The sequence below is a fragment of the Muscardinus avellanarius genome (assembly GCF_963383645.1).
Source record: "Muscardinus avellanarius genome assembly, chromosome: 22".
NCBI lineage: Eukaryota > Metazoa > Chordata > Mammalia > Rodentia > Gliridae > Muscardinus > Muscardinus avellanarius.
The window spans coordinates 408,446-432,823 of NC_137808.1; the positions used below are offsets into that span (position 1 = coordinate 408,446).

Genomic DNA, 24,378 nt, shown 5'->3' on the forward strand with positions numbered 1-24,378 from the left:
AGGCGTGGTGGCGCACGCTTGTAATCCCCCCCGGAGACAGGAGGATTGCACAGGTTCGAAGCCAGCCTCACTGGCTTAAGAGACCCTGTTTCCAAATAAAAATTTTTAAAAAATAGGTCTGGGAGTGTAGGCCGGAGGTAGAAGGGTTTCCAGGAACCCCAGTACCACCAAAAAAAAAAAAAAAAGAAAGAAAAAAAGAAACCACAGGCCTAAGGTTGGCGTTGTAGCACCCTCCTCTTGCAATTCCAGCACTGGGGAGGCTGAGACAGGAGGATCGCAGTTTGTGGCCAGCCTCAGCTACTTAGTGAGGCCCTTTGCAATTTAGTGAGATACTGTTTCAAAATAAAGAATAAAAATAGGGGTGGAGGTGTAGCTCAGGCGGTAGAATGCCCAAGTTCAATCCTCAGTACCACACACAAACAAACAAGGGTCTAAAGTCAGGCATGATAGTGCAAACTTGTAACCTAGTACTTGGGAGGTTAAAATAAGGTCACAGGTTCTTGACCAGTCTCAGTAACTTAGCAAGGCTCTATAATTTAGTGAAACTCTTGTTTCAAAATAAAACAGGGCTGGGGAATGTAGCTCAGAGGCAGAACACCTCTGGGTTTACTCCCTAGTATAAGAAAGGAAGAAGGAAAGGAAGGAGATATAGGCCTCGTGAAGGAAGGAAAGAAGGAATGAAGGAATAAAGGAAGGAAGGGCACAGCGTGGATGGTGGCACACGCCTGCGAGTCACGGGAGGCTGAGACAGGAGGATCGTGGGGCCAAGGCCAACCTCGGCAACTGAGCGAGGCCCTCCACAACTTAGCGAGACTGTTTCAAGTAAAAAAGGAGCTGGGTGGGGTGGTGCACACTTGTATCCTAGTACTTGGGAGGCTGAGACAGGAGGATCATGGTTCGAGGCCAGCCTCAGCTACTTAGTGAGGCCCTCGCAACTCAGTGAGACCCTGTTTCAAAATAAAGAATAAAAAATAGGGCTGGGAGTGTAGCTCAGAGACAGAATGCCCCTGGGTTCCATCCCCAGTACTCCAAAATAAGTAAAAATAAGAAAGGGCTGAGGGTGTATCTCAGAGGTAGGGCAGCCTCGGGAAGAGAGAAGCAGGGAGGGAGAAAGAAGGAAGGGGACAGGAAAAGAGAAAGGAGAGGGGGAAAGAGGAGACAAAATACTTGGGAGCAGGAGAATCCCAGGTTCACAGCCAGCCCCAGCACCATAGCAAGATCCTGCCTCGAATAGAAAGTAAAGTCAGGCTGGGATACAGCTTGGAGGTGGAACGTCCCTGGGTTCAAGCCAGCACCACAAAAAATAAAAAAGAAGAAAATGCAGCCAAGGATCCGCTCATTCTCATATTTATTTCTAGTACTACCTCTAGCTTATTCTACCTTTGAGCTCTAGTCCGCCACCCCCATTTTAAAAACAGGGTCTAACTTGCTGAGGCTGGTCTCAAATCTGCAATCCTCCAATCTTAGCCTCCCAAGTACTAGGATTACAAGCATGCACCACCACACCCAGCTGCTTGTTCCAATACATATTTATTTATTGGTGCATTGTAATCATACATCTTAATGGGGTATAAGATGGTCTCAGCTTCCCAAGTACTGGGATTATAAGCATGTGCCACTTTTGTTCTGGTTTTTAAAAACACGAGAACCTCCTCACCCTTTTCCGGGAGATTCCAGATGGCACCCACCTCCTCAGAGATTGTAGAGGCGACTGGTGTTCTCCCGCAAGACGGCCAGGGTGCGGGAGAGTGGCTCATCCTTGACCCTGGCGATCTCTCGGACGGTATGCAGGGCCAGGCCCGGGTGGGCATACTGGCAGAGGCTCTTGGAAACCTGGAAGACAGCAAGCGTTCAGGGCATCGCTGTGCCTCCTGCGCACAGCTGGAGTGAGCTCCCTCCCGTCCCTTCCCCAGCAAGGACCTCTTCGGGGCTGCCCTGTAGAGACCCCTTTACCTGCAGGTGCAGGGAGAGTCCTAGTCATGGGGCTCTGGGTGAGCAGGGTCCCACGCTTCCGTGGACTGCCCTCTACAGGGTTGGGCTTTGCACTGCCTGGAAGAGAGTGGTTACCCTTCAGCTTCTCAGCCCCCTAGACTTTCAGTTCTGCAGAACAACAACGAGGAGACAGCTGTGCGGCCCAGGCTGGGGCCTGCAAGTCACTGGGGCTCGGGCCCTGCTGAGCTGGTGCGGGAGCCCGCCTCCCCCCACCCCGGGCTTCACTGGGCCCGAGGACGCGCCTACCTGGCGAGGGAGGAAGTAGGGCGCGTCGGTCTCCACGATGATCCTCTCCAGGGGGATCTGTTTCACAGCGTCCCGGGCCTCCCAGGCGGAGGAGTAGGTCAGGACTGCTGTGAAGCCCACGGACATGTTGGGGAAGTGCTTCAACAGGGGCTCGATGACAGGATAGCTGCCGGTGAAGCAGTGCCTGCGGGCAGAACTGCAGGTCAGGGCTCGGGCCCCGCAGCGCCCTCCTGACCCAGGAACCCTCCGATGCGTTCCAGAAAGAGCGGGCTGCATCTAAGGGAAGCTCCACAGAAAGCGCGCGCTCGAGCTGCTTTCAGCATGGAAAGACCAAGACGGGCGGGGAGCGAGGCTCAACACCACCCACCCAGGGGGCCGCTAAGACCGTCGCCACCATCACACACGGCAGCAGTGCGGGGAGCGGGCTGGCGAGGCACGGGGCAGGAGCAAAGGGAAACCTGGCCCTTGGGGCTCCAGCTCCAGCTCTGTCAAGTGTACTGCAATGAAGGCACTAAAGCCGGACAGGGAGCTCACAGGCTCGAGGCAGCCACAGCAACTCAGTGAGACCCTGTTTCAAAATAAAAATAAAAACTGGGCGTGACAGCGCACTCTTGTCATCCCAGTACTTGGGAGGCTGAGACAAGAGGATTGCAGGTTTGAGGCCAGCCTCAGCTACCTAGTGAGGCCCTCCACAACTTAGTAAGACCCTGTTTCAAGATAAAGAATACACGAGCCAGGCGTGGTGGCGCACGCTTGTAATCCCAGCATTCAGGAGACTGACACCAGAGGACTGCGGTTCGTGGACAGCCTCAGCTACTTAGTGAGGCCCTCTGTAACTCAGTGAGACCCTGTTTCAAAGTAAAGAATAAAGAACAGGGCAGGGGGTGTAGCTCAGAGGTCAAATGCCCCTGGGTTCCATCACCAGACCTGCAAAATAAAGAAAGAAAGAAAGAATAAAGAATACAAAGTAGGGCTGGGGTAGTAAAGCTTGGAAGTATAATGCCCCTGGCTTCAATCCCCAGTGCCTCAAAAAAAAAAAAAAAAAAAAAAAGGGTTACCATTTAGATAAGACACATCCTGGATGTTAACAGCACCTATGGGAAAGGATCTTTCAAATTTTCAAATTTGGTAAGGGGGAAATGTCTTTCTGGGCATTCTTCCTCTGAGTTATACCCTAGCCCAATTTTATTTGGTAACAAGGCCTTGCTGAGTTGCCAAGACTGGTTTGAGCCTGCGATCTCCTGCCTCCGCCTCCCAAGAGCTGGGATCACAGGCGTGCGCCACCAGCCCGGCCGGCAGTCCTGCTCTCTGAGAACTCAAGGCCCTTCCTACTCACTGGTGACGTGGAGGCATTTTTTTTTTTTTTTTTGGTTCTGGGGATGGAACCCAGGGGCATTCTACCTCCAAGCGACACCCCCTGCCCTATTTTTTATTCTTTATTTTGAAACAGGGTCTCACTGAGTTGCAGAGGGCCTCACTAAGTAGCTGAGGCTGGCCGCGAACCGCGATCCTCCGGTCTCAGCCTCCCGAATGCCGGGATGACAAGCGTGCGCCACCACGCCCGGCTCACTTGGAGGCATTTGCTCAAACCATGGGCCAAGCAGAGTCACAATTTTGTAGGCAAAAATTCGAAAGTGTCTCAAAGTATCAGAAACTTTACCAGGCTCGACTCAATTCTTTAGAAAAGTTACTACATAGACATATAATGGGGGTCTGGATCCCAGAGTGGCCTCATGGAAGGAAAAAAACAAAGACATAATATTAGCATGTTTTCCTTTTTCCAGCTAACGTCTCGTTTGCTCGCTGAAGCTGTGGCCTCTGACCTATGGATTTTGTAGTCAGAGGGCACAAATTTTTTCATGATGTCCAGCAGATCTTCGTCCGCTTCTCGGCAGTGGATGACCAGGGGCTTCTTGAGGGACACAGCCAGCTGAAGCTGCCTTTCAAATACCTGGGAGAAGACAGAGACACCAGCTGCTCAGCGGCGTGTCCAAAACCCACTGCCCCCGAATCCCAGCTCAACAGGCATCTGAGCTACACCTCCAATCCTTTTAGTTTTTTTTTTAATCTTGAAACAGGGACTCACTAAGTTCCTGAGTCTGGCCTCGAACCTGCAGTCCTCTTTTCTCAGTCTCCCAAGAACTGGGATCACAGGCACGCACCACCACTCCTGGCGCCAATTCACTATTTTAAATTACATGAGCATGGACACTGTTCTCTGAGAACTTCCTGGGGCCTGTGAGTGCACAGGGCCGGCCGGCAGGTGAGACGTGCATTCTTCGCCAGCTCCTGCAGGGGGCGCTGCCCGCAGGCCCTGAGGGCCAGCACCATGCAGGCTGGAGTCCAGAGCCAGGAGACAAGGCAGCCTCCACCACAACCTCCTCGCAGGCGTGCCCAGGGCGCAGCGGCAGGACAGGACCAAGGGTCAAAACAAGCTAACACCCCCACCTTGCTGGCCCCACCCGGACTCCTCAGAGGGCAAGACTCCAGACCTCTGCCCAAGCCAGAGAACTGTAAGCCCACAACACACCAGCACAATGACCACCTCTCAAAAGGTCCTCAAGTACTTGTTGAAAAAATAAACGCCAGAAGCTGGGCATTGCACACGCTTGTAGTCCCAGCATTTGGGAGGCTGAGGCTGAGACTGGAGGATCGCAGTACACGGACAGCCTCACTACTTAGTGAGGCCCTCTGCAACTCGGTGAGACCCTGTTTCAAAATAGACCCTGTTTCAAAATAGGGCCGGGCGTGGCGGCGCACGCTTGTCATCCCCGCGCTTGGGAGGCAGAGACAGGAGGATCGCGCAGGTTCCAAGCCAGCCCCACTGGCTTAAGAGACCCTGTTTCCAAAGGAAAAAAAAAAAAAAAAAAAAGGTCTGGGAGTGTAGCCCGGAGGTAGAAGGGCTTCCAGGAAACCCAGTACCACTTAAAAAAAAAAAAAAAAAAAAAGAATAAAAAATTGGGCAGGGGATTTATCTCGGAAGTCAAATGCATCTGGGTTCCATCCCCAAACCTGAAAAAAAAAAGAAAAAAAAAAAAAAAGAAAAAAAAATAGGGCTAGGGGTGTACTCAGGGGTAGAATGCCTCTGAGTTCCATCTGCAGTACCGCAAAACAAACAAACAAACAAACAAACACTAGAGAGTTGGACATGGTGGTATACACTTGTAATCCCAGTACTTGGGAGGCTGAAACAGGAGGATTGCAGTTTTGAGGCTAGCCTCAGCTATTTAGTGAGGCCTTCCACAACTTAGTGAGACCCTATTCCAAAATAAAGAATAAAAAAGCCAGGCATATGCCGGGCGTGGTGGCGCACCCTTGTAATCCCCGAGCTTGGGAGGCTGAGACAGGAGGATCGCACAGGTTCGAAGCCAGCCTCAGCTACTTAGTGAGGCTCTCAGCAACTTAGTGAGACCCTGTTTCCAAATAAAGTATAAAATAGGTCTGGGAGTGTAGTCCGGAGGTAGAAAGCCCCTGGGTTCCACCCCCAGTACCACCAAAAAAAAAAAAAAAAAAAAAAAAAAAAAAAAAGCCAGGCATAGTGGCGCACACTTGTCATCCCCGCGCTTGGGAGGCTGAGACAGGAGGATCGCACAGGCTTGAAGCCAGCCTCAGCTACTAAGTGAGGCGCTCAGCAATTTTGGCGAGACCCTGTTTCCAAATAAAATATTAAATAGGTCTGGGAGTATAGCCCAGAGGTAGAAACCCTCTGGGTTCCACCCCCAGTACCGTCAAAAAACAAACAAACAAAAAAGAATAAAAAATAAGGCTGGGGGTATAGTTCAGAGGTAGCATGCTCCTGGGTTCCATCCTCAATATCCAAAAATAAATAAATAAACAAATAAATAAATACTATTTTTCTACAATCTGTTTTCTCTACTCCACCAAAACTGGGTATCCTAGGTCAACACCTACAGATGAACTCCATTTCTCTTTGTGTGTGTCTGGGGCTGGGGCTGGACCCCAGGGGTGCTGTACCTTTGATCTGTACCCCAGCCCTCTTTTATTTTGAAATGGGGTCTCCCTATATTATCACATGCAGGTCTCGAACCTGAGACCCTCTCATCTCAACCTCCCAAGTGCTGGGATTACAGCACCACACCATGTGACGGCACTTTTAAAAAAAAATTCCAATTACTTTTAAATTAGTAAAATACACATATTGCTAATAATACAAATTCAAAATTAGGGCTAGAACCTACTTTTAGTTTTTTGAGTTTGTTTTTTACAGAACTGGAGCTTGAAGCCAGGGCCACTCTATCTCTGAGGTACATTCCCCGCCCTTCTTTTAGTTTTGGAAACAGGGCCTCCCTTAGCTGCTGAGACTGGCCACAAACCTGCAGTCTTCCTGTCCTAGCCTCCCAACAGGCGCCACCACACCGGGCTCCACTAGTTTAACTGTGGAATATAATTCATGTTTGCATATCTAGCATCGAATTATAAGGAGATGGTTTTGGTAGAGTTAAGTGATGTCCACTTGAGAATATTTATAAGTTATTGTAAATAGTCATACACTTGCCACCTCTTACAATAGCAAAATTTGTATCCCAGTACTTGGGAGACCGAGACAGAAAGATCGCAGGTTCATGGCCAGCATCAGCAACCGCATGAGACCCTCCACAACTTAGTGAGACCCTATTTCAAAATAAGAAACCAAAAAGAAGAGTTCTGGAGGTAGAATACCTCCGGGTTCAATCTCCAGTACCACAAAATAAATAAGGCTGGAGATGTCATTCAGTGGTACAGTGACTGCGTTCAATCCGAGGGGGAAAAAAATAGATAAAATTACATACATACAACACAGTTTTTTGGGTTTTTTTTTTTTTTTTTTTTGCGGTACTGGGGATGGAATCCAGGGTATTCTATCTCCAATCTACACCCCCAGCCCTATTTTTTTTATTCTACACCCGGCCAAATAACACTCCATTCTGAATGGCTTTTTGTGTATGTGCGTGGTGCTGGGGATTGAACCCAGGGGCATTCTACCTCCAAGCTACACCCCCAACCCTATTTTTGGTTCCACATGTTCTGATGAGGTTTTTACTATTTACTTCTGGCTAATAAATCACACCTCAAGCCAGATTTGGGACAGCACCAAAGGCAGACCAAATCCTGGACAAGTAAGGCGCTCCACGCATGTCACGCCGCCCAGGCCTCCTCTAGGAGAGTAGCCCTCATGCCCTCCCAACAGCAGATCCCAGAGAGGGCCCGTTCTTTCCAAGCAAACACTTCCTATGAAATACTAGAGACTCTGGCTCTGCCAAAATGCCATGCTCAGAAAATGTCGGGCGCTGGGCATGCCTGCACACACTTGTAATCTCAGTACTTGGGAGGAACGCAAGTTCCAAGCCAACCTCAATAACTTAGCAAGACCCTCAGCAAAATAAAAATAAAAGTCGGGCATGGTGGTACATGCTTGTGATCCCAGTACTTGGGAGGATGAGACAGGAGGATCTAGGTTCGAGGCCAGTCTCAGCAAGTAGTAAGACACATCAACCTAGCGAAACCCTGTTTCCAAATGAAATTAGAATAGGGATGGGTGTAGGCTGGGCGTGGTGGCACACCCTTATAATCCCCACGCTTGGGAGGCAGAGACAGGAGGATCGCGCAGGTTCGAAGCCAGCCACGCTTGCTGGCTTAGGAGACCCTGTTTCTAAATAAGAATATAAAATAGGTCTGTGAGTGTAGCCCGGAGGTAGAAGGACTTCCAGGAACCCCAGTACCACCAAAAAAAAAAAAAAAAAAAAAGAATAGGGATGGGTGTAGCCCAGACGTAGAGTGCCCCTGGATTCAGTCCCCAGTAACACACACACACACACACACACACACACACACAATAAAATGTGCTAGGGGTATAGCTCAGAGGTAAAATGTCCCTGGATTCAATATTCCCCAATTGCCAAACATATATATATTGTATATTTATGGAGGGGGAAAAAAGGTTAAGATAATGGTCATTATCTCTAGTTGAGTGAGAATTACTTTTTTATACATTTTTGGTTTGCTTTTAGATATTCTGTAATGAATATATTTAGCTTCAGAAAACAAAAACACAAAATTTGTTGATTCCCAAAAAGGAAAGATTCACACTGATATTAGCCATAAAGTCACAAAATGCCTCCCCCCCCCCTTACATAAGAACGCTGGTAGAATGGTGTAGAGCCCAGTGCCCTTGGTTCAACCCACAGCTGAAAGACAGGTATGGTGGTACAGGCCCGAGACAAGTGGATCACAGATTCAGACAACCCCAGCTACTTAGGGAGTCCCTGTTTCCAAATAAAATACAGGGCTGGGGGTGTAGCTCAGAGATAGAATGCCCCTGGGTTCCATCCCCAGTACTGCCACACAAAAAAAGAAAAGAAAGAAACACAGAAGAATTTAACAAGTGACGTCCACAGAATCTGGTGGACAGGAGCAAGGAAATTTTTAGAGATGCTAAATGTGCAAGCTCCAAAAGCAGAAGCCTCACTGTGAAGGCTCCAGGGACTACAGGAAGAATTAGGCGAGCAGGCCAGAGGAGCTGGGTTACCTTATGCTGCTCCGGAACTGGCGTGGTGCACTTGTAAGAGTAATCCAAGCCCATCTCCCCGAATGCCACGGCTTTGGGGTGCCTTAGGGCTTGCAAAAGGTTTCTCTCTTGACTCTCACTGTAGTACCGTGCAAAATGGGGGTGACAGCCAAAAGCCCCCCAAACCAGGTCCTCTTTCAGCAGCTCCTCCCATAAGCAATCCGTCAGCGTCCGAGGATCACAGAAGTCTGAGATGCAGCCCTGAAACTCCTTAGGGAAGGAGCTACTGTAAATCTTTCTGAACTTTGTAAAGGTCCCTTTGAAGGACAACTTGGAGTAGAGCATGTCCAGGTGACAGTGGGTATCGATGAAGCCCTCCTCCAGGCCCGGCTCGCGGTGGCTCCTGGGCAGGGAGCCAGACTCCTGGCCTCCGCCAGCACGGGGTGGCGTCTCCTCTCGGAAGGTTCTTTTCTCCTTTACTGCTGCTTCCCGGGAGCTTCTGGAGGAACGGGCTGAACGGGAGCTCTGGGACCGGCCCTCCTCTGCGCCACAGGCCTCCAGGCCTCTGGAGAGGTCCTGCGAGCTCGCTGCGGAGCTGGGGGGACGCTCGCTCCGGGGCCCGCGGCCGCCCCTCGCAGCCTGGGCGGCGCTGTGGTTGCTGCTCCCCGCTGAGGGGCAGCCAGGAGTCCTGGGGCTGCTGTTCCAGTAGCTGGCGTAGTCACACCAGGGACTACTGTACAAATGAGGAGGGTACATCACGAAGTCAGTGGGGAAGGAGGAAGGCTCTGGAGCTGCTGAGTATTTCTGCGAGACGGGCTCCTCCTGAGAAAACCTGACTGTGGAGACCTCATCTACATCGGACCAGTCACTTCCTGAAGAGGGGGGCTCGATCACCACCTCCCTGTCTCTGTGCTGCAGAAAGGGAGAAAACAGCAACAAGTTAGGCTTCCCACGGGAAAAGTCCCCAAACCTGGTGCTGGGGAGGATGGCCTGTCGCCTCTAGAACTCAGGCTAGCAGTGAATTCCCACTGCACTAAGAAGGGGAAACTGCTGGAACCTGGTATATGGAGGCAGGCCTCCGGGAGGTGATGAGGAGAAGTCCTCAGGGAGCCCTCATGATGGAAGGTTGGTGGCTTTATGAGAAGAGGCACAGAGACCAAAACATGATAAACACAGACTACCTGTCTCCTGCCTATGACTACGAAAGCCTGCCCCACCTTGGGGCTCAGCAGCAAGGCCATCTCCACAGGCAGCCCCTCAACTTGGGACCAGAACCGAAAGCCAAAAAAGGCCTCTTTCCCTCATAACCTACCCAGCCTGCGGTACGTGTCAGTGACTGGCAGGCTGGGCCTCAGAGCACCGATGCCCACTCTTTTCTGGACGTGGGAAAGTGTGCCAGGCTGTGGCCACAGCCTTGACAGCATACAGGGTCAGGAAATCAAGCCGAGACCCTGCATTAGCCTAGAGACGTGCTATGCCTGTGCTCCCTCTCCTGGAGAAAGAGAGGAGAGAGGAGAGAGAGGGAGAGAAAGGGAGAGGAAGGGAGAGAGAGGGAGGGAGGGAGGAGGGGGGAGAGAGACAGACAGACAGACAGACAGACAGACAGACAGAGGGACAGAGGCTAAGGGTTGAACCCGGGGACATTCTACCTCCTGGCTATACCCCCACACCTATTTTATTTTTAATGTGGAAACAGAGTTTTGATCATTTGCTGGGGCTGGTTTCAGAACTGCGATCCTGTTTCAGCCTCCCATGGACTGGGTTTACAAATGTGTGCCACACGCCTTGCTTGTTTTGACTGGACCACAGAATTGAATCCAGGGCCATGCTACTTCTTTTTTCTGTTTTTAAATTTTGAAACAGGGTCTCACTAAGTAGCTGAGTCTTGCTAATTTGCTGAGGCTGGCCTCATACCTGTGATTCTCCTACCTCAGCATCCCAAGTGTTTATTTTTTATTTTGAAACAGGGTCTCTGTTGTTCCAAAACCTGTGATCTTCCTGTTTTAGCCTTCCAAGTACTAGGACTACAGGTGTGCGCCACCATACCCAGCCCTGTGCTTCCTCTCTTAATAATCACTCCTGAGAAAAACTCAAAAATGGTGACACCTAATACTGTCTCCCATACGTTCAAACTGCAAGACTACAACCACAGTGGCAGTTCAAAGATGTGCCCCCAAATCACCTGAGCTACCCTCACTGAGGTGAGTTCTGGGGCTCTGCCCCTTCTGAGTCTGGGCTACCAGGGGCTCTCATGCGGCCAAGAGAACAACGCAGAAGTCTCGCCAGGTCAGAAGGAGGCTGGCCCAAGGCACCTGCTGGAGGTCCTGCAGGCAAGTGGCAGCCGACAACCGCAGAAGCCGGCAGCGGCATCAACTGCAGCCCGCCTGAGCACCTGGGACACCCACCCCGGTGGGATGGCCGTGGCCCCTGCACCACAGGAAAGAGCCCCACTGCAGAGTGAGGTCTGCCAGGGCTAGACTTTAATTTGCTCATCCACAAAACCAAAAACAAAATGATAGCCAGCAATAGTTACCAGAACCAACATATCTTACGTTACATCAATTTAGCCCTAATAGAACACAGGCTCCACATGGTCAAGAATTTCAACTTTTTTTTTTTTTTTTACTGTTTCCCAAACACCCAGAACAGGATCTCGCAAACAGTAAGTGCTCACAACCACCTGCTGCGTTAATATGTAGAAAAATGGTACAATGGTTCCTGAACGTAGCTTCAGGGCCTAAGTAGCTGAACTGAGCCTCGCGTGATGTCATACGACCAAAAAAAGCATTTTTTTTTTTTTGTTGTTGTTGTTATTGTTGTTTTTTTTGTGGTACTGGGGACTGAACCCGGGCATTCTACCTTCGAACTACACTCCAGCTCTATTTTTTATTCTTTGTTTTGAAACTGGGGCTCACTAAGTTGTGGAGGACCTCACTCAGTAGCTGAGGCTGGCCTCAAACCTGCAGTCCTTGTTTCAGCCTCCCAAGTGCTGGGATTACAAACTCCGCGCCACCATAGCTGGCTCAACTCAGAAGCATTTTAAACAGTTTTTGTTTTGTTTTGTTTTTGTGGTACTGGGATGGAACCCAGGGGCTTTCTACCCCCAAGCTACACTCCTAGACCTATTTTATATTCTAACTGGAAAACAGGTTCTAAGTTGCTGAGAGCCTAAGTAGCTGAGGCTGGCTTCGAACCTATGCAATCCTCCTGTCTCAGCCTCCCAAGTGCTGGGATTATAAGCATCAGACACCACACCCAGCTTAAACAGTTTTAAGACCAGGTTCAAGGCCAGAATGAGTCACTTAGAAAGACCCTTAATAATTTATCAAGATACTGTTTAAAAAAATAAAACCAGGCAGTGGTGGCACAGGCTTGTAGCTTGTAATCCCAGCATTCGGGATGCTGAGGCCGGAGGATCACAGTTCAGGGACAGCCTCAGCTAATTAAGTGAGGCCCTCTGCAACTCTGTGAGACCCAGTTTCAAAATAAAGAATAAAAAATAGCCAGGCATGGTGGTGCACGCATGTAATCCCAGGATTTAGGAGGCCGAGACCGGAGAATCGTGGTTTGCAGACAGCCTAAGCTACTTCGTGAGGCTCTCCACAACTTAGTGAGACCCTGTTTCAAAAATAAAGAATAAAAATCAGGGCAGGGGGTGTAGCTCGGAGGTCAAATGTCCCTGGGTTCCATCCCCAGACCAGAAAGAAAAGAAAAGAAAAGAGAAGAGAAGAGAAGAGAAGAGAAGAGAAGAGAAGAGAGGAAGAAAGAAAGAGCGAGCGAGCCGGGCATCGTAGCACACGCTTGTAATCCCCGCGCTTGGGAGGCGGAGGAGACAGGAGGATCACACAGGTTCAAAGCCAGCCTCATTGGCTTAAGAGACCTTGTTTCCAAATAAAAAATATAAAAATAGGTCTGGCAGTGTAGCCCGGAAGTAGAAGGGTTCCATCCCCAGTACACCAATGAATAAATAAATAAATAGACAAACAAACATAAAAAGGGCTGGGGGGTATAGGCCCTGGGTTCAATCGCATACCAAAAAAATAAAACCAATTTCTAAGATGCTCTACCCTGAGATATTGCGATTCAACAGGTTCCACATGTGCTTACTTCTCTATGTAATTTTGATGCAGACAAGGCTTATATATACTAAGCAAAAAGATTATCAACTCATGCTTTAAAAAAACACAAATACTTTGAGTGCCACAATTTTCTGTTAACAAAACCATCTATATTTGCCAATGGCAGATACTTTGAGCAAGAAATCCGACAAAGTTTTTTTTTTTTTTTTTTAACATTTCTGTAGTTAAATAATTCACATACGCGTTGGCTTAGGAGACCCTGTTTCCAAATATAAAAATGTAAAAATAGGTCTGGGAGTGTAGCCCAGAGGTAGAAGGGCTTCCAGGAACCCCAGTACCACCAAAAAAAAAAAAAAAAAAAAAAAAAAAAAAAAAAAAATTCACATAATAAAAATTCAGCTGAGCTCAGTGACATACACAACAACTTTAAAGGCTGAGACAGGCAACTGCAATTCAAGGCCAGCCTGGGTAACTTAGGACGACCATGTCTCAAAATTTTAAAAAAATAAAAAAAGGGCTAGGAATGCAGCTCAATGCTAGAGAACCCCTACGATCCATCCCCAGTACCATGAAAAAGAAAATTAACGTTAAAAAGAATTGGAGGTGCTGTTATGGCAATTTCAAAAGCGTCTCCAGGAAAAAAGAAAATCAGACAGCCTGAAATGCAACAGGAACAGCTATTTGCAACTTGGGATGAAACTTCAAACAGCAGATACACAGATTCTCAAAATTGTGTTCCGTCTCACTGCCTGCTGAATCTCAGCTGCGGGAAACCACAACGACCCCTCTGTTTACAACGAACAAATCACACACTGTGAGAAATGGGGGACAGTGAAGGAGGGAGGGCCATAAAGACAGCCTCAGTTACTTAGTGAGGTCCCAATAAAGAATGAAAATAGGGCTGGCAGTGTAGCTCAGAGGTAGAAAAAAATCTACAAAAACCAAGACTCTTGCTGTACTTAGAACTGTTCTATACATCTCTTATTTGGATCCTGTTTCAAAGAAACTAAAACCACCATGAAACAAAATGTGAAACTTAAACCACTCACTGTATCAACATTAAAGGCTCTATTGTCTATGTGAAAAGTGTTTGTTTTGGAGTTTCTTAAAAGATCCTGCAAAAGCCGGGAGTTAATTAATCTCAGCATTTGGGAGGCTCAGACAGGAGGATCCAGGTTCATGGCTAGCCTCACATACTTAGTAAGGCCCTTTGCAACTTAATGAGACCCTGTTTCAAAAAAAAAAAAAAAAAAAAAAGAGCTGGGGGTGCAGCTCAGAGGTAGAATGCCCCTGGGTTCCATCACTAGTATCACCAAAAAATAAATAAATAAAATCCTGCAACACTAGGTGTGGTGGCACATGCTTGTAATTCCAGTACTTGGGAGGCTGATACAGGAGGATCACAGGTTCAAGGCTAGCCTGAGCAACTTAGCAAAATCCTGTTTCAAAACTAAAAAATTAAGCTGGGTATGATGGCTCACACCTATAATCCCATCACAGGGCTAAAACTGAAGAAGCACAGATTTGAGGACAGCTTGACTCCGCAAACTTGCAAGATGCTGCTTCAAAACAACAAAGTAGCTAGGCATGGTGGTGCACACTCGTAACCCCAGTACTTAGGAAGCTAAGATAGGAAGACTGCAGATTCACAGCCACCTCAGCAACTTGTGAGGCCCTCCGCGACTTAGTGAGACCCTGTACCACAAAACAAAAAGGGGGGAAGGCTAGGGTTGAAGGTAGAAGGTAGAATGTCCCTTGGGTTCAATCCCAGTAACCAAAAAAAAAAAAAAACTAAAAATTTTAAAAAGGATTGCAGCGCATAGCTCAGAGATAGAATCCTTCTAGCAGTTCACAGACAGCCTCAGCTACTACTTAGTGAGGCCCTTTGCAACTCCTGAGACTGTTTCAAAATAAAGAAAAAATAGGGCTGGGGTTATAGCTTGGAGGTAGAATGTCCCTGGGTTCCATTCCCATTACTGAAAAAAACAAAACAGAAAACAACTTTTTTTTTTTTAAAGAAAAGACAGAAGTTTATCAATAACTCTGAAAGGAATGTAGGAAGAGAACCACCAACTTGTTTCCTGGAGTCCTTAGAGTAAGTATTGCCTTTGTGTGTGTGTGGGGGGAGGGGGGGGTGTAGATTGAACCCAGGGGCATTCTACTTCTAAGCTACACTCCAAACTTTTCTATTTTGTTTTGAAACAGTGTTTACCTATGTTGAAAATATCATTCATAAAGAAACTAGAAAGACCTAATACCAAATATATTTCATCAAGAGATCTTAAACCAGATGCTTAGTGAATGCCTTACTTACCTTCTGGACTTCTAAATGAGAGTCAGAGTCACCCAAAAACTCTAGTGGGGAGGGAGGACTGTGGACGGCCGGCCCTCGATCGCCAAGTGGCTCCTCCCTGGGCGCCTCCTCAGGGTCTAGAACCACTCGCCGGTCGCCAAGGAGGCTGCTGTCTGGCTCGGGCTTTGCCTCCTCCACTCTGACCTCTGGAGAAGAGGCTTTCTGCTTTTGGGGGGCAGGGGCCGTGGCCCTCCTGGCGGGCCGGTCCCTCGCACTGGGACGCTCTCCGGGGCTGGGCTTCTCCCTGCTGCTGGCAGCCTCTCCCTTCCGCCTGGGTGCCGCCTTCCCCAGGATGCCCTGGATGGCCTTCAGGTAGATCACGGTGCAGCCTTGGTCTCGAAGCCTATCCCGCTTCCTTCTCTGGGCTTTGTCTGGCTCTTCCATAGCAGCATTCTGGCCCTCAGCTTCAGCTGCAAATTCAGAGTTCGTGGAGTCACGAGAACTATCTTTAGAATCAACCTAGGAGGAAAAAAAACAAAGATTTTCTTGGAAAAGGTGTCAAGAACATTTCAGACATGAAGCATTTGACAAACTACAAACAGTGGTGGTTCCACCGTCGAAGGGGAAGTGACAAGGCTGGGAAGACGCCCTCCCAAGAGCGTCCCTGCAGAGGGACGGACTGCTGCCATTCTCACCACTCGCCTCCCGGGCTCTCCGGATGATGCCTGCTCTTTGTGTGTGTGTGTTCTGGGGATAGAAGCCACGGTCGTTCTACCTTTAAGCTACACCTCCCAGCCCTTTTTCTTTTGAAACAGGGTCTTGCTAAGTGGCTCAGACTGGCCTTCGATGCTCTCCTCTCAGCCTCCCCAAAACTGAGCTTACAGATGGCTAGCACCACACCCACCAGTAGCACCACCCTTTTATGCAGTAGAAAGAAACAAGCGAAGATTAACAGTCTAGACAAGAAATACTCCAGGAAAACAAAGACCACTGCACAGGTCAGAGAGACAACCCAGAAACCAACTAGCCCAAGTCTACACCTGAGTCCAGGAAACCAGAGGACCAGTGGGAGGCAGGGCTGCTCCCACCTCTCACAAGACTCCAGTCTCCCAAGTCCTGAGCCAGCTTTTCCCCTCTACCCAGAGCCTGCTCAAAGCTTTCTGTGAACTACTTTACTAACCATTCTTCCCAGACTGCACACCAGGGTCTATTAAGACTCTAACAGAGCTGTGCACAGTGACACCCACCTGTTATCTAGGTATCTGGGAAGCTGAAACAGGAGGATCGCAGGTTTGAGGCCAGCCTCAGCAACTTTTCAAGACCCTTGGCAATTTAGTGAGAACTTGTTTGAAAACAAAAAATAAGAAGTGAACCGGGCGTGGTGGTACACGCCTGTAATCCCAGTATTGGGGAGGCAGAGATAGAAGATCACAGTTCTGGGACAGCTTCATCTACTGAGGCCCTATGCAACTGTTTTAAAATAATAAGCCGGGTGTGGTGGCGCATCTTGTAACAGCCACGCTGGGGAGGCGAAGACAGGAGGATCGCGCAGGTTCGAAGCCAGCCACGCTGGATTAAGAGACCCTGTTTCCAAATAAAAATATAAAAAATTATCTCTGGGAGTGTAGGCCGGAGGTAGAAGGGTTTCCAGGAACCCCAGTACCACCAAAATAAATAAATAAAATAAAGAATAAGACATAGGGCTGGGGGTTTAGTTTGGAGGTAGAATGGCCCTGGGTTCCAACCCCAGTAATACAAAAAAACAAACTAAATAAATAAATAGGGCTAGAGGTATAGCTTAGAGGTAGAAAGCCCCTGGGTTTAATCCCCAGTTTCAAAAAGAAAAAAAAAGTAAAGAAAACCCTCTAAGGGTGTTACTGTGCATGGCTGTAATCCCAGGAACCGGAGAGGTTTAAGGGAGGTAGATCAGAAGTTCAAGGCCAGCCTGGTCAATTTAAGGAGACTACTTTTTCAAAATAAAAAGGCTGGAGGTGGAGCTCAGTGGTGGAGCTCCCCGGATTTAATCCCCAGTATTCCTGCCCCCCTAACTTCCCTCCCTGCCTCCTCCTACCTGAGAGATGTGAACTCTCAGCCTCTTTCTTCTTCCCCCCTCTGGGCCCCTCGTTCCACAAGCCATGAGGAAAACACCTGCCCATTTGTATACAATATTTATTTGCTCTAAAACTGAGATCCAGAGTTAAGACGCTCTGGAAAGCCGCTGTTTCAAAATAAAAAGGAGCTGGGCGTGGCGGCGCACACTTGTAATCCCGGCATTCTGGAGGATCGGTTTGCAGCCAGCCTCAGCTACTTAGTGAGGCCCTTTGCAACTCAGTGAGACCCTGTTTCAAAGTAAAGAATTAAAAAAAAAAAAAAGGGCAGGGAGCCGGCCCGCTTGCAATCCCAGCAGTTGGGAGGCTGAGACCAGAGGGTCGTGGTTCGCGGACAGCCTCAGCTACTTAAGCCTTCCGAAACTTAGAGAGACCCTGTTTCAAAATAAATAATAAAAAATAGGGCAGGGGGTGTAACTTGGAGGTCGAATGTTCCTGGGTTCCATCCCAGACACGAAAAAAAAAAAAAAAAAATCACAGGTAGATTGTCCCTGGGTTTGATCCTCCCAGTAACCCTCCCCCAGTACACACAAGAAACCAAGTGATGTATTTTCTCTCACATGTGGAGATAGAGAAAATGGGAAACAAAAAGACACTTCAGATAAATGAGAAGTTCCAGTAAAATAGTGGAAGAGAATCAAGGGAAGAAGACCTGATGAATGAAACAGTTCAAGTAATGCTGAGCAAAACCGAGTAACACAGGCCCCATTTCAAAAATAAAATAAAATAAAATAAACCCCAGTCCCCAGGCATGGTGGTGCACCCTTGGAATCCCAGTACTTGGGAGGCTGAGATAGAAGGATTGCACTTCCTCAGGCAGCTCCAGCTACTCAGTGAGGCCCTCTGCAACTTAGTGCTACCCTGTCTCAAAATAAAAGGATGAAAAATAGGCCTGGAAATATAGCTTGGAGGTAGAATGCTCTTGGGTTCCACCCTGGTATCACAAAAAAAAGTAGGGGGCTGGAGGTATAGCTCAGAGGTACAATGGCCTTAGGTTCAAAACCCAAGACCAAAAAAAAAAAGAGAGAAAAAAGAAAGGCACCGTTGACACCTAGCTGTACACTTCAAAACAGCTATGCAAAGAGGATTTTTAAGTGCCCCATCAAGAAAAGACTAATGGTAGCACACGCTTGTAATCCCTGCACTTGGGAGGCAGAGACAGGAAGATCACACAGGTTCCAAGCCAGCCTTGCTGGCTGAAGTGACCCTGTTTCCAAATAAAAAAAATATAAATAGGTCTGGGAGTGTAGCCCGGAGGTAGAAGTAGAAGGGTTTCCAGGAATCCCAGTACCACCAAAAAATAAAAAAATAAATGTTTAAGGTATATGTCAATTACCATTATATAAAAGTATTGAAATATCGCACTGTACCCCATAAATATGCAAAATGATGTTAATTTAAATGTGTGGGATTTGTTTTGTTGGTTTTACGGAACTGGGGATTGAAACAAGGGACATTCTAGGTCTGAGTGATACCCAGCTCTTTTATTCTTTTTGTTTGGGTCTGGGGATGGAACCCAGTGGCATTTGACCTACAAGCTACACCCCCAGCCCTATATTTTATTCAGACAGAGTCTCACTGAGTTGCAGAGGGCCTTATTAAAGTAGCTGAGGCTATCCACGGACCAATTCGCCGGTCTTAGTCTCCCGAATGCTGGAATTACATGCGTGAACTACCACACCCGGCTTTTTTATTCTTTATTTTGAAACAGGGTCTAAGTTGCGAAGGGCCTCACTAAGTATCTGAGGCTGGCTGTAAACCTGTGATCCTCCTATCTCAGCCTCCCAAGTACTAGGATAGTAAGTGTGCACCACTATGTCTGGCTTAAACGTGTTTTAAAAAGAGTAAAGCTGTGCAGGTAATCCCAGTACTTGAGAGTCTGAGTTAGGAAAGCGGCAAGTTCAAGGTAAGCCTGCAGAAATCCAGCCAGGCATGTTGGCACACACCTGTAACTCTAGAACTTGGGAGGCTGAAACAAGAGGATCACAGGTTTGCAGCCAGCCTCAGCTACTTAGTGAGGCCCTCTGCAATTTAGTGAGATCCTGTTTCAAAATAAAGAATAAAATCGGGGGTGGTGGTGCACATCTGTAATCTCAGCATTTGGGAGGCTGAGACAGAAAGATTTCTGGTTTGTGGCCAGCCTTAGCTACTTAGCGCGGCCCTCCACAACTTAGTAAGGCCCTGTTTCAAAATAAAGAATAAAAAAAATTGGGCTGGGGATGTAGCTCAGAGGTAGAGTGCCCCTAAGTCCAATACCCAGCCCCCCCAAAAAAACTTAGACTGGGAGTATAGCTCAGAAGTAGAATGCCCCTGGTTCAATAACCAGTTCTACAAAAAAGATAAATAAATAAACAAACAAACAAACAAAAAACACACAGAGCTCTATGTTGAAGGCTGGGGTGCACAAAGCCAAAGTTGTACCTCTCAAGTTTACAGAACAGGTGGGTGGGAAAGATAGGAAGTGGTGGTGGCCTTGGAAGAGATATGTTGCTCCTGCTGGAGCTCCTCAGCTGAGGACTTACTAGACAAACAAGTTCCCACACCACTGCAGAGCAAAGGGGGAAGGAAAGGTGAGATGACGGAAAGCTAACTGAGCTTTGTAACTCACCAGGAAGAGAAAGGCTATGCGTTGTTCACAGGTACTGCTCTAGGAAAAGACCTTGGCAGTGCTAGAGATGGGCAATTCTACTGATAACCTCAATAGCTTCACCTCATATCCACACCTGACGCGTCCTTTCTACAAAGCCAAAGCCAATCGGCCTTTCCTTGGGTGTGGCGGCACACACTTGTAATCCAAGTACTTGAGAAACTGAGATAGGAGGATGGCAGCTTCAGGGTCAGTCTCAGTAATTTAGTGGAGAGACCCTGTCTCAAAATAAAAAGGGCTGGGGGCATAGCTCAGAGATGAGCCAATCTGCAGTACCACCACCATCACAAACAAATCCCAATAAGAAAGCTCTATGAGCTGGGCGTGGTGGCCATATAATCCCAGTTTGTAATCCCAGCATTCGGGAGGCTGAGCCGAGAGGATCCCGGTTCGTGAACAGTCTCAGCTACTTAGCAAGGCCCTTTGCAACTCAGTGAGATCCTGTTTCAAAAATTTTAAAAAAGACGCCGGGCGTGGTGGCGCACGCTTGTAATCCCCGCGCTTGGGAGGCAGAGACAGGAGGATCGCGCTTGTTCGGAGCCAGCCTCGCTGGTTTAAGAGACCCTGTTTCCACATAAAGTTAAAAACTAGGTCTGGGAGTGTAGCCTGTGGGAGTGTAGCCCGGAGGTAGAAGGGCTTCCAGGAACCCCAGTACCACCAAAAAAAAAAAAAAAAATTTTAAAAAGACTAAAAACTAGTGCTAGGGATGTGGCTCGGAGGTAGAATGTACCTGGGTTCCATCCCCAGTACGGCAAAAATATATATATATATATGAATAAAGTCCCATATACACATTACATGTGAGTCATATTCCATATATTTAGTACCAAAAACAACCTTCCAACATTCTAACCATTATTTGTGAATTAAGAGGGGGAAAAATTCAAGTGCTTATGCGTTCAGACCGTGAGATGAGATCCATATTAGAAAAATACATGGAGCATTTAGCCAAGAGCTGCCCTGGATAAACAGTCAAATACAAACTTATTTCTCAGCCACACAAAAGAAACCACCCAGACCGGGCATGGTGACGCACGCTTATAATCCCAGCATCCCAGCATTCGGGAGGCTGAGACCGGAGGATCACGGTTCGTGGACAGCTTCGGCTACTTAGTGAGGCCCTTCGCAACTTAGTGAGACCCTGTTTCAAAATAAAGAATAAAAAATAGGGCAGGGGGGTGTAGCTCGAAGGTCGAATGCCTCTAGATTCCATCCCCAGACCCGCAAAAAAAAAAAGAAAGAGCCGGGTGTGGTGGCGCACGCTTGTAATCCCGGCGGTTGGGAGGCAGAGACAGGAGGCTGGTTCGAAGCCAGCCTCGCTGGCTTAAGAGACCCTGTTTCCAAATAAAAAATATAAAATAGGTCTGGGAGTGTGGCCTGGAGGTAGAAGGGTTTCCAGGAATCCCAGTACAGAAGGAAAGAAAGAAATAAGAAATAAAGTAAAGAAAGAAAGAAAGAAAGAAAGAAAGAAAGAAAGAAAGACCACCGAGGAAGGGCTTCAAAATAAACCTACTTTCCTTAGGGTTTTGTTGTTTGTGGTAATGGGTATTGAAACCAGAGGCATTCCAAGCTACACATTCTAGTCCTATATCTGGTCTTTATTTTGAAACAGGGTCTCACTAAGTTGCGGAGGGCCTAAATAGCTGAGGCTGGCCTCTACCCCGAGATCTTCCTGTCTCAGCCTCCCAAATACTTGGTATTACAAGCATGCGCCACCACGCCTGGCTTGGGGCCTGCTTTTGCTGTTTCTGTAAGACAACTTCCTCTGGGTAGACCCCATCTCAACCGACTTGAGACTTTTTCTGCACTCCTCTGCATTTCAGAGCTCTTCCTGCTCTTTTAAGTCTGGTGCTCCAAAATCTACAAGGCGATTTCTGAGGAAGGCAGTGATCTGTATTCTTTTTGGCGAGTCCCACCTACCTAGAACTAGGCCGTCAATAAGCATCAGATCAAAGCCAGACGGCTGGACAAGTAGCTGAAAAAAGGGCCTTCTCTCCTAAAACACCCCTCTGTCACTTCAAGTACATGAGAAACCCCGAGGAACCAGATTACGTTAACCTTCAATACAAAAACACCAAACTAAGATAACGGCGCCACACAAAAACGCCGACATGCTGGAAACCACGGCATCGGTGAAAAGCCATACCAAGAAACAAATTCCTTGGCTCTGTGATTCGGAGCAAGCACATGGCCAGCATTCCTTCAAGTTATCAACCAAATGAAGCCCACGCCATCTGCCTCTTGAACGTGCAAACCTACCTTTCACTGCAACGATTCTCTGGGCTGAGCGCACTACAATTACCCGGGAAGCGGGAAAAAAAACCTGGAAGCCCAGACAACGCCTTGGCCCAGCAGAATCTCTTTCTGTGGGATGGAGGAAGTTAAAGCTTTCTAAGTGGTTCCACGGTACTACCAAGTCTGGAAACTGTCTAGCGAACTTCAGGCCTCCGCGGTGTTCTCTTTTTGGGTGGAGTAGGGAAGACCTCCGAGGACAAGTTTTTTTGTTTTTTTTTTTTAAAGTCTCCTCACACCGAATTCCCATCCCCAACCTCTCGAGCCACAGAAGAAGGGCTCCACCCTTCACGTCCCCGCAGCCACTCACCTTCAGGCTGCAGGCTTCCTCCTCTAGAGAAGCCATTTCTTCTAGGGAGGCGCTGGCCGGGCGCACGGGGGATGCCTTCCAGGGCGGGGACCCCCGAGCGCTCCGATTCAGGCAGCCTCTGGGGGCGACCCCGCCCACACCCGGGCCCGAGGAATGGGACGAGGCAGAGGAGGAGGAATTTCTGCGGCGGGAGGGGCTCCGGGACGACCTCGGGGCGCCGGCCTCATGGTCCCCCTTCGCGACTTTCAGGCGCTGGAGGCCGCCGCCCCCTCGGGGTCGTGCCGGCCGGCTGGAGGGGGCCACTTCACCGGGCCCCCGGAGGCGGCTGCGCTTGCTGGGACCCCCTTCCGAAGAGCCGCTCCAGTGGTACCTGACCTTGCGCCGCTCCGACGCCATGGGCACCTGCCAGGTGAAGGGGCCGCGTGAGCCCCGGGGCTCCCCGCCGCGGCTCCCCGCCCGGGGCCGGCCTCACCGACCTTTCCCTCGCCCTTCCGCGGCCCATCACAGTCCTCGGGGCTTCGGCGCGCCGCGGCCTCCGGAGGGTCCCCGCGCCCCGAGCCGGCGCCTCGAGGTCCGCGGCGCCACCGAGCCCGCTACGGCCCGCGCATGGCGGCCGGACCCCAACCCCGCGAGGCCGCCGCGCCGCCCCGAGGCCCTGGCCGCGCCGGAGCGCAGGCCGGACCCCGCGGCCGCCTCACACCGCGCCCGGCCGCCCTCCCCGCCGCCGCCGCCGCCGCCGCCCTGAGGCGAGCCGGCCTCCGCCCGCGCTCCCGCCGCGGCGCCGCCCGCCCCCCGGATGCAGCGCCGCGGCCCGTGGCCCCGCGCGCGCGGCGGGGGCGGGGCTTGGCCCCAACGCAGGGCGCCCATTGCTCCGTTCGGCGAGGGGCGGGACTCCGCGCAAGACCGAGGTCGCCCCTTGGTCGAACGGCACGGGGGCGGGACCGTACGCCTCACGAAGCTCGTCCATTGGTCCGAGGCAGACGGGGCGGAACCGCTCACGTGGGCCCGAAAAGCGCGAAGCGGAGGCTCAGGCCGCACAGTTCCTTTGGCGCCCGTGCGGAGCGGGTGGGCGCCGCCGGCGCCTTTGCGGTGCGCTTTCTACCTCTCATGGCTGGATTCGCATAGGAACCCAAAGCATCATCGCCCACAAGAAACGAGAACCTGCTTCAGAGACCAAGGGACGCAGAGAAAGTGGCGGACCCGACATTTGGAGTCTCAAAAGCAGAGACTATAGCCGGGCGTGGTGGTTGGCGCACGCTTGTAATCCCGGCGTTTGGGAGGCTGAGACAGGAGGATCGCACAGGTTCGAAGCCGGCCTCAGCTATTTAGGTTCTCAGCAATTTAGTGAGACCCTGTTTCCAAATAAAATACAAAATAGGTCTGGGAGTATAGCCCAGAGGTAGAAAAGCCCCTGGGTTCCACCCCCAGTAGCACACGGAAAAAAAAATTTTTTTTTTTTTTTAAAAAGCAGAGACTAGGGTGTATTCATTTCGAGTCACCCCTCCATGCCAGTCTGGTATGGAGCTGTATTTCTATCTCCTGTATTTCTATCTTTTTCTGTTTTTCTGTTTTTTTGTTTCTGTGGGGAGTTTTCGAGAAATTATTCCCAGGGGGTCTATTCATTTCGAGTCACCTCCCCCATGCCATTTTGGCATGGGGCTGTATTTCTATTTTCTGTATTTCTATCTTTCTAATAAACTTCCTTTAAATCTTCAAAAAAATTAAAATAAATAAAAATTAAAAAAAGCAGAGACTAGCCAGGCGTTGGTGGTGCACACTTGTAATCTCAGCATAAGGGAGGCTGAGACCGGAGGATCGGGGTTCGCGGACAGCCTCAGCTACTTAGTGAGGCCCTCTGCAACTCAGTGCGACCCTGTTTCAAAAATAAAGAATAAAAAATAGGGCA

The 24,378-nt window shown here is 49.3% G+C and overlaps 2 protein-coding genes across 2 annotated transcripts in view; both read right to left on the minus strand.

The window, feature by feature from the left end:
* LOC308278394 (CCA tRNA nucleotidyltransferase 1, mitochondrial-like) overlaps positions 1 to 24,378 on the minus strand; it is a gene marked incomplete at both ends in the record, with an annotated part of 995,237 nt that overhangs the window by 44,377 nt on the left and 926,482 nt on the right.
* TATDN2 (TatD DNase domain containing 2) lies at positions 1,693 to 22,868 on the minus strand (the record flags this gene model as incomplete). The annotated part of the gene is made up of 6 exons (XM_080718013.1): positions 1,693 to 1,833; positions 2,239 to 2,422; positions 4,062 to 4,189; positions 8,765 to 9,655; positions 15,137 to 15,634; positions 22,473 to 22,868. The coding sequence occupies 6 exons, from the start codon at positions 22,866 to 22,868 to the stop codon at positions 1,693 to 1,695; spliced, it is 2,238 nt and encodes a 745-aa protein (XP_080574139.1).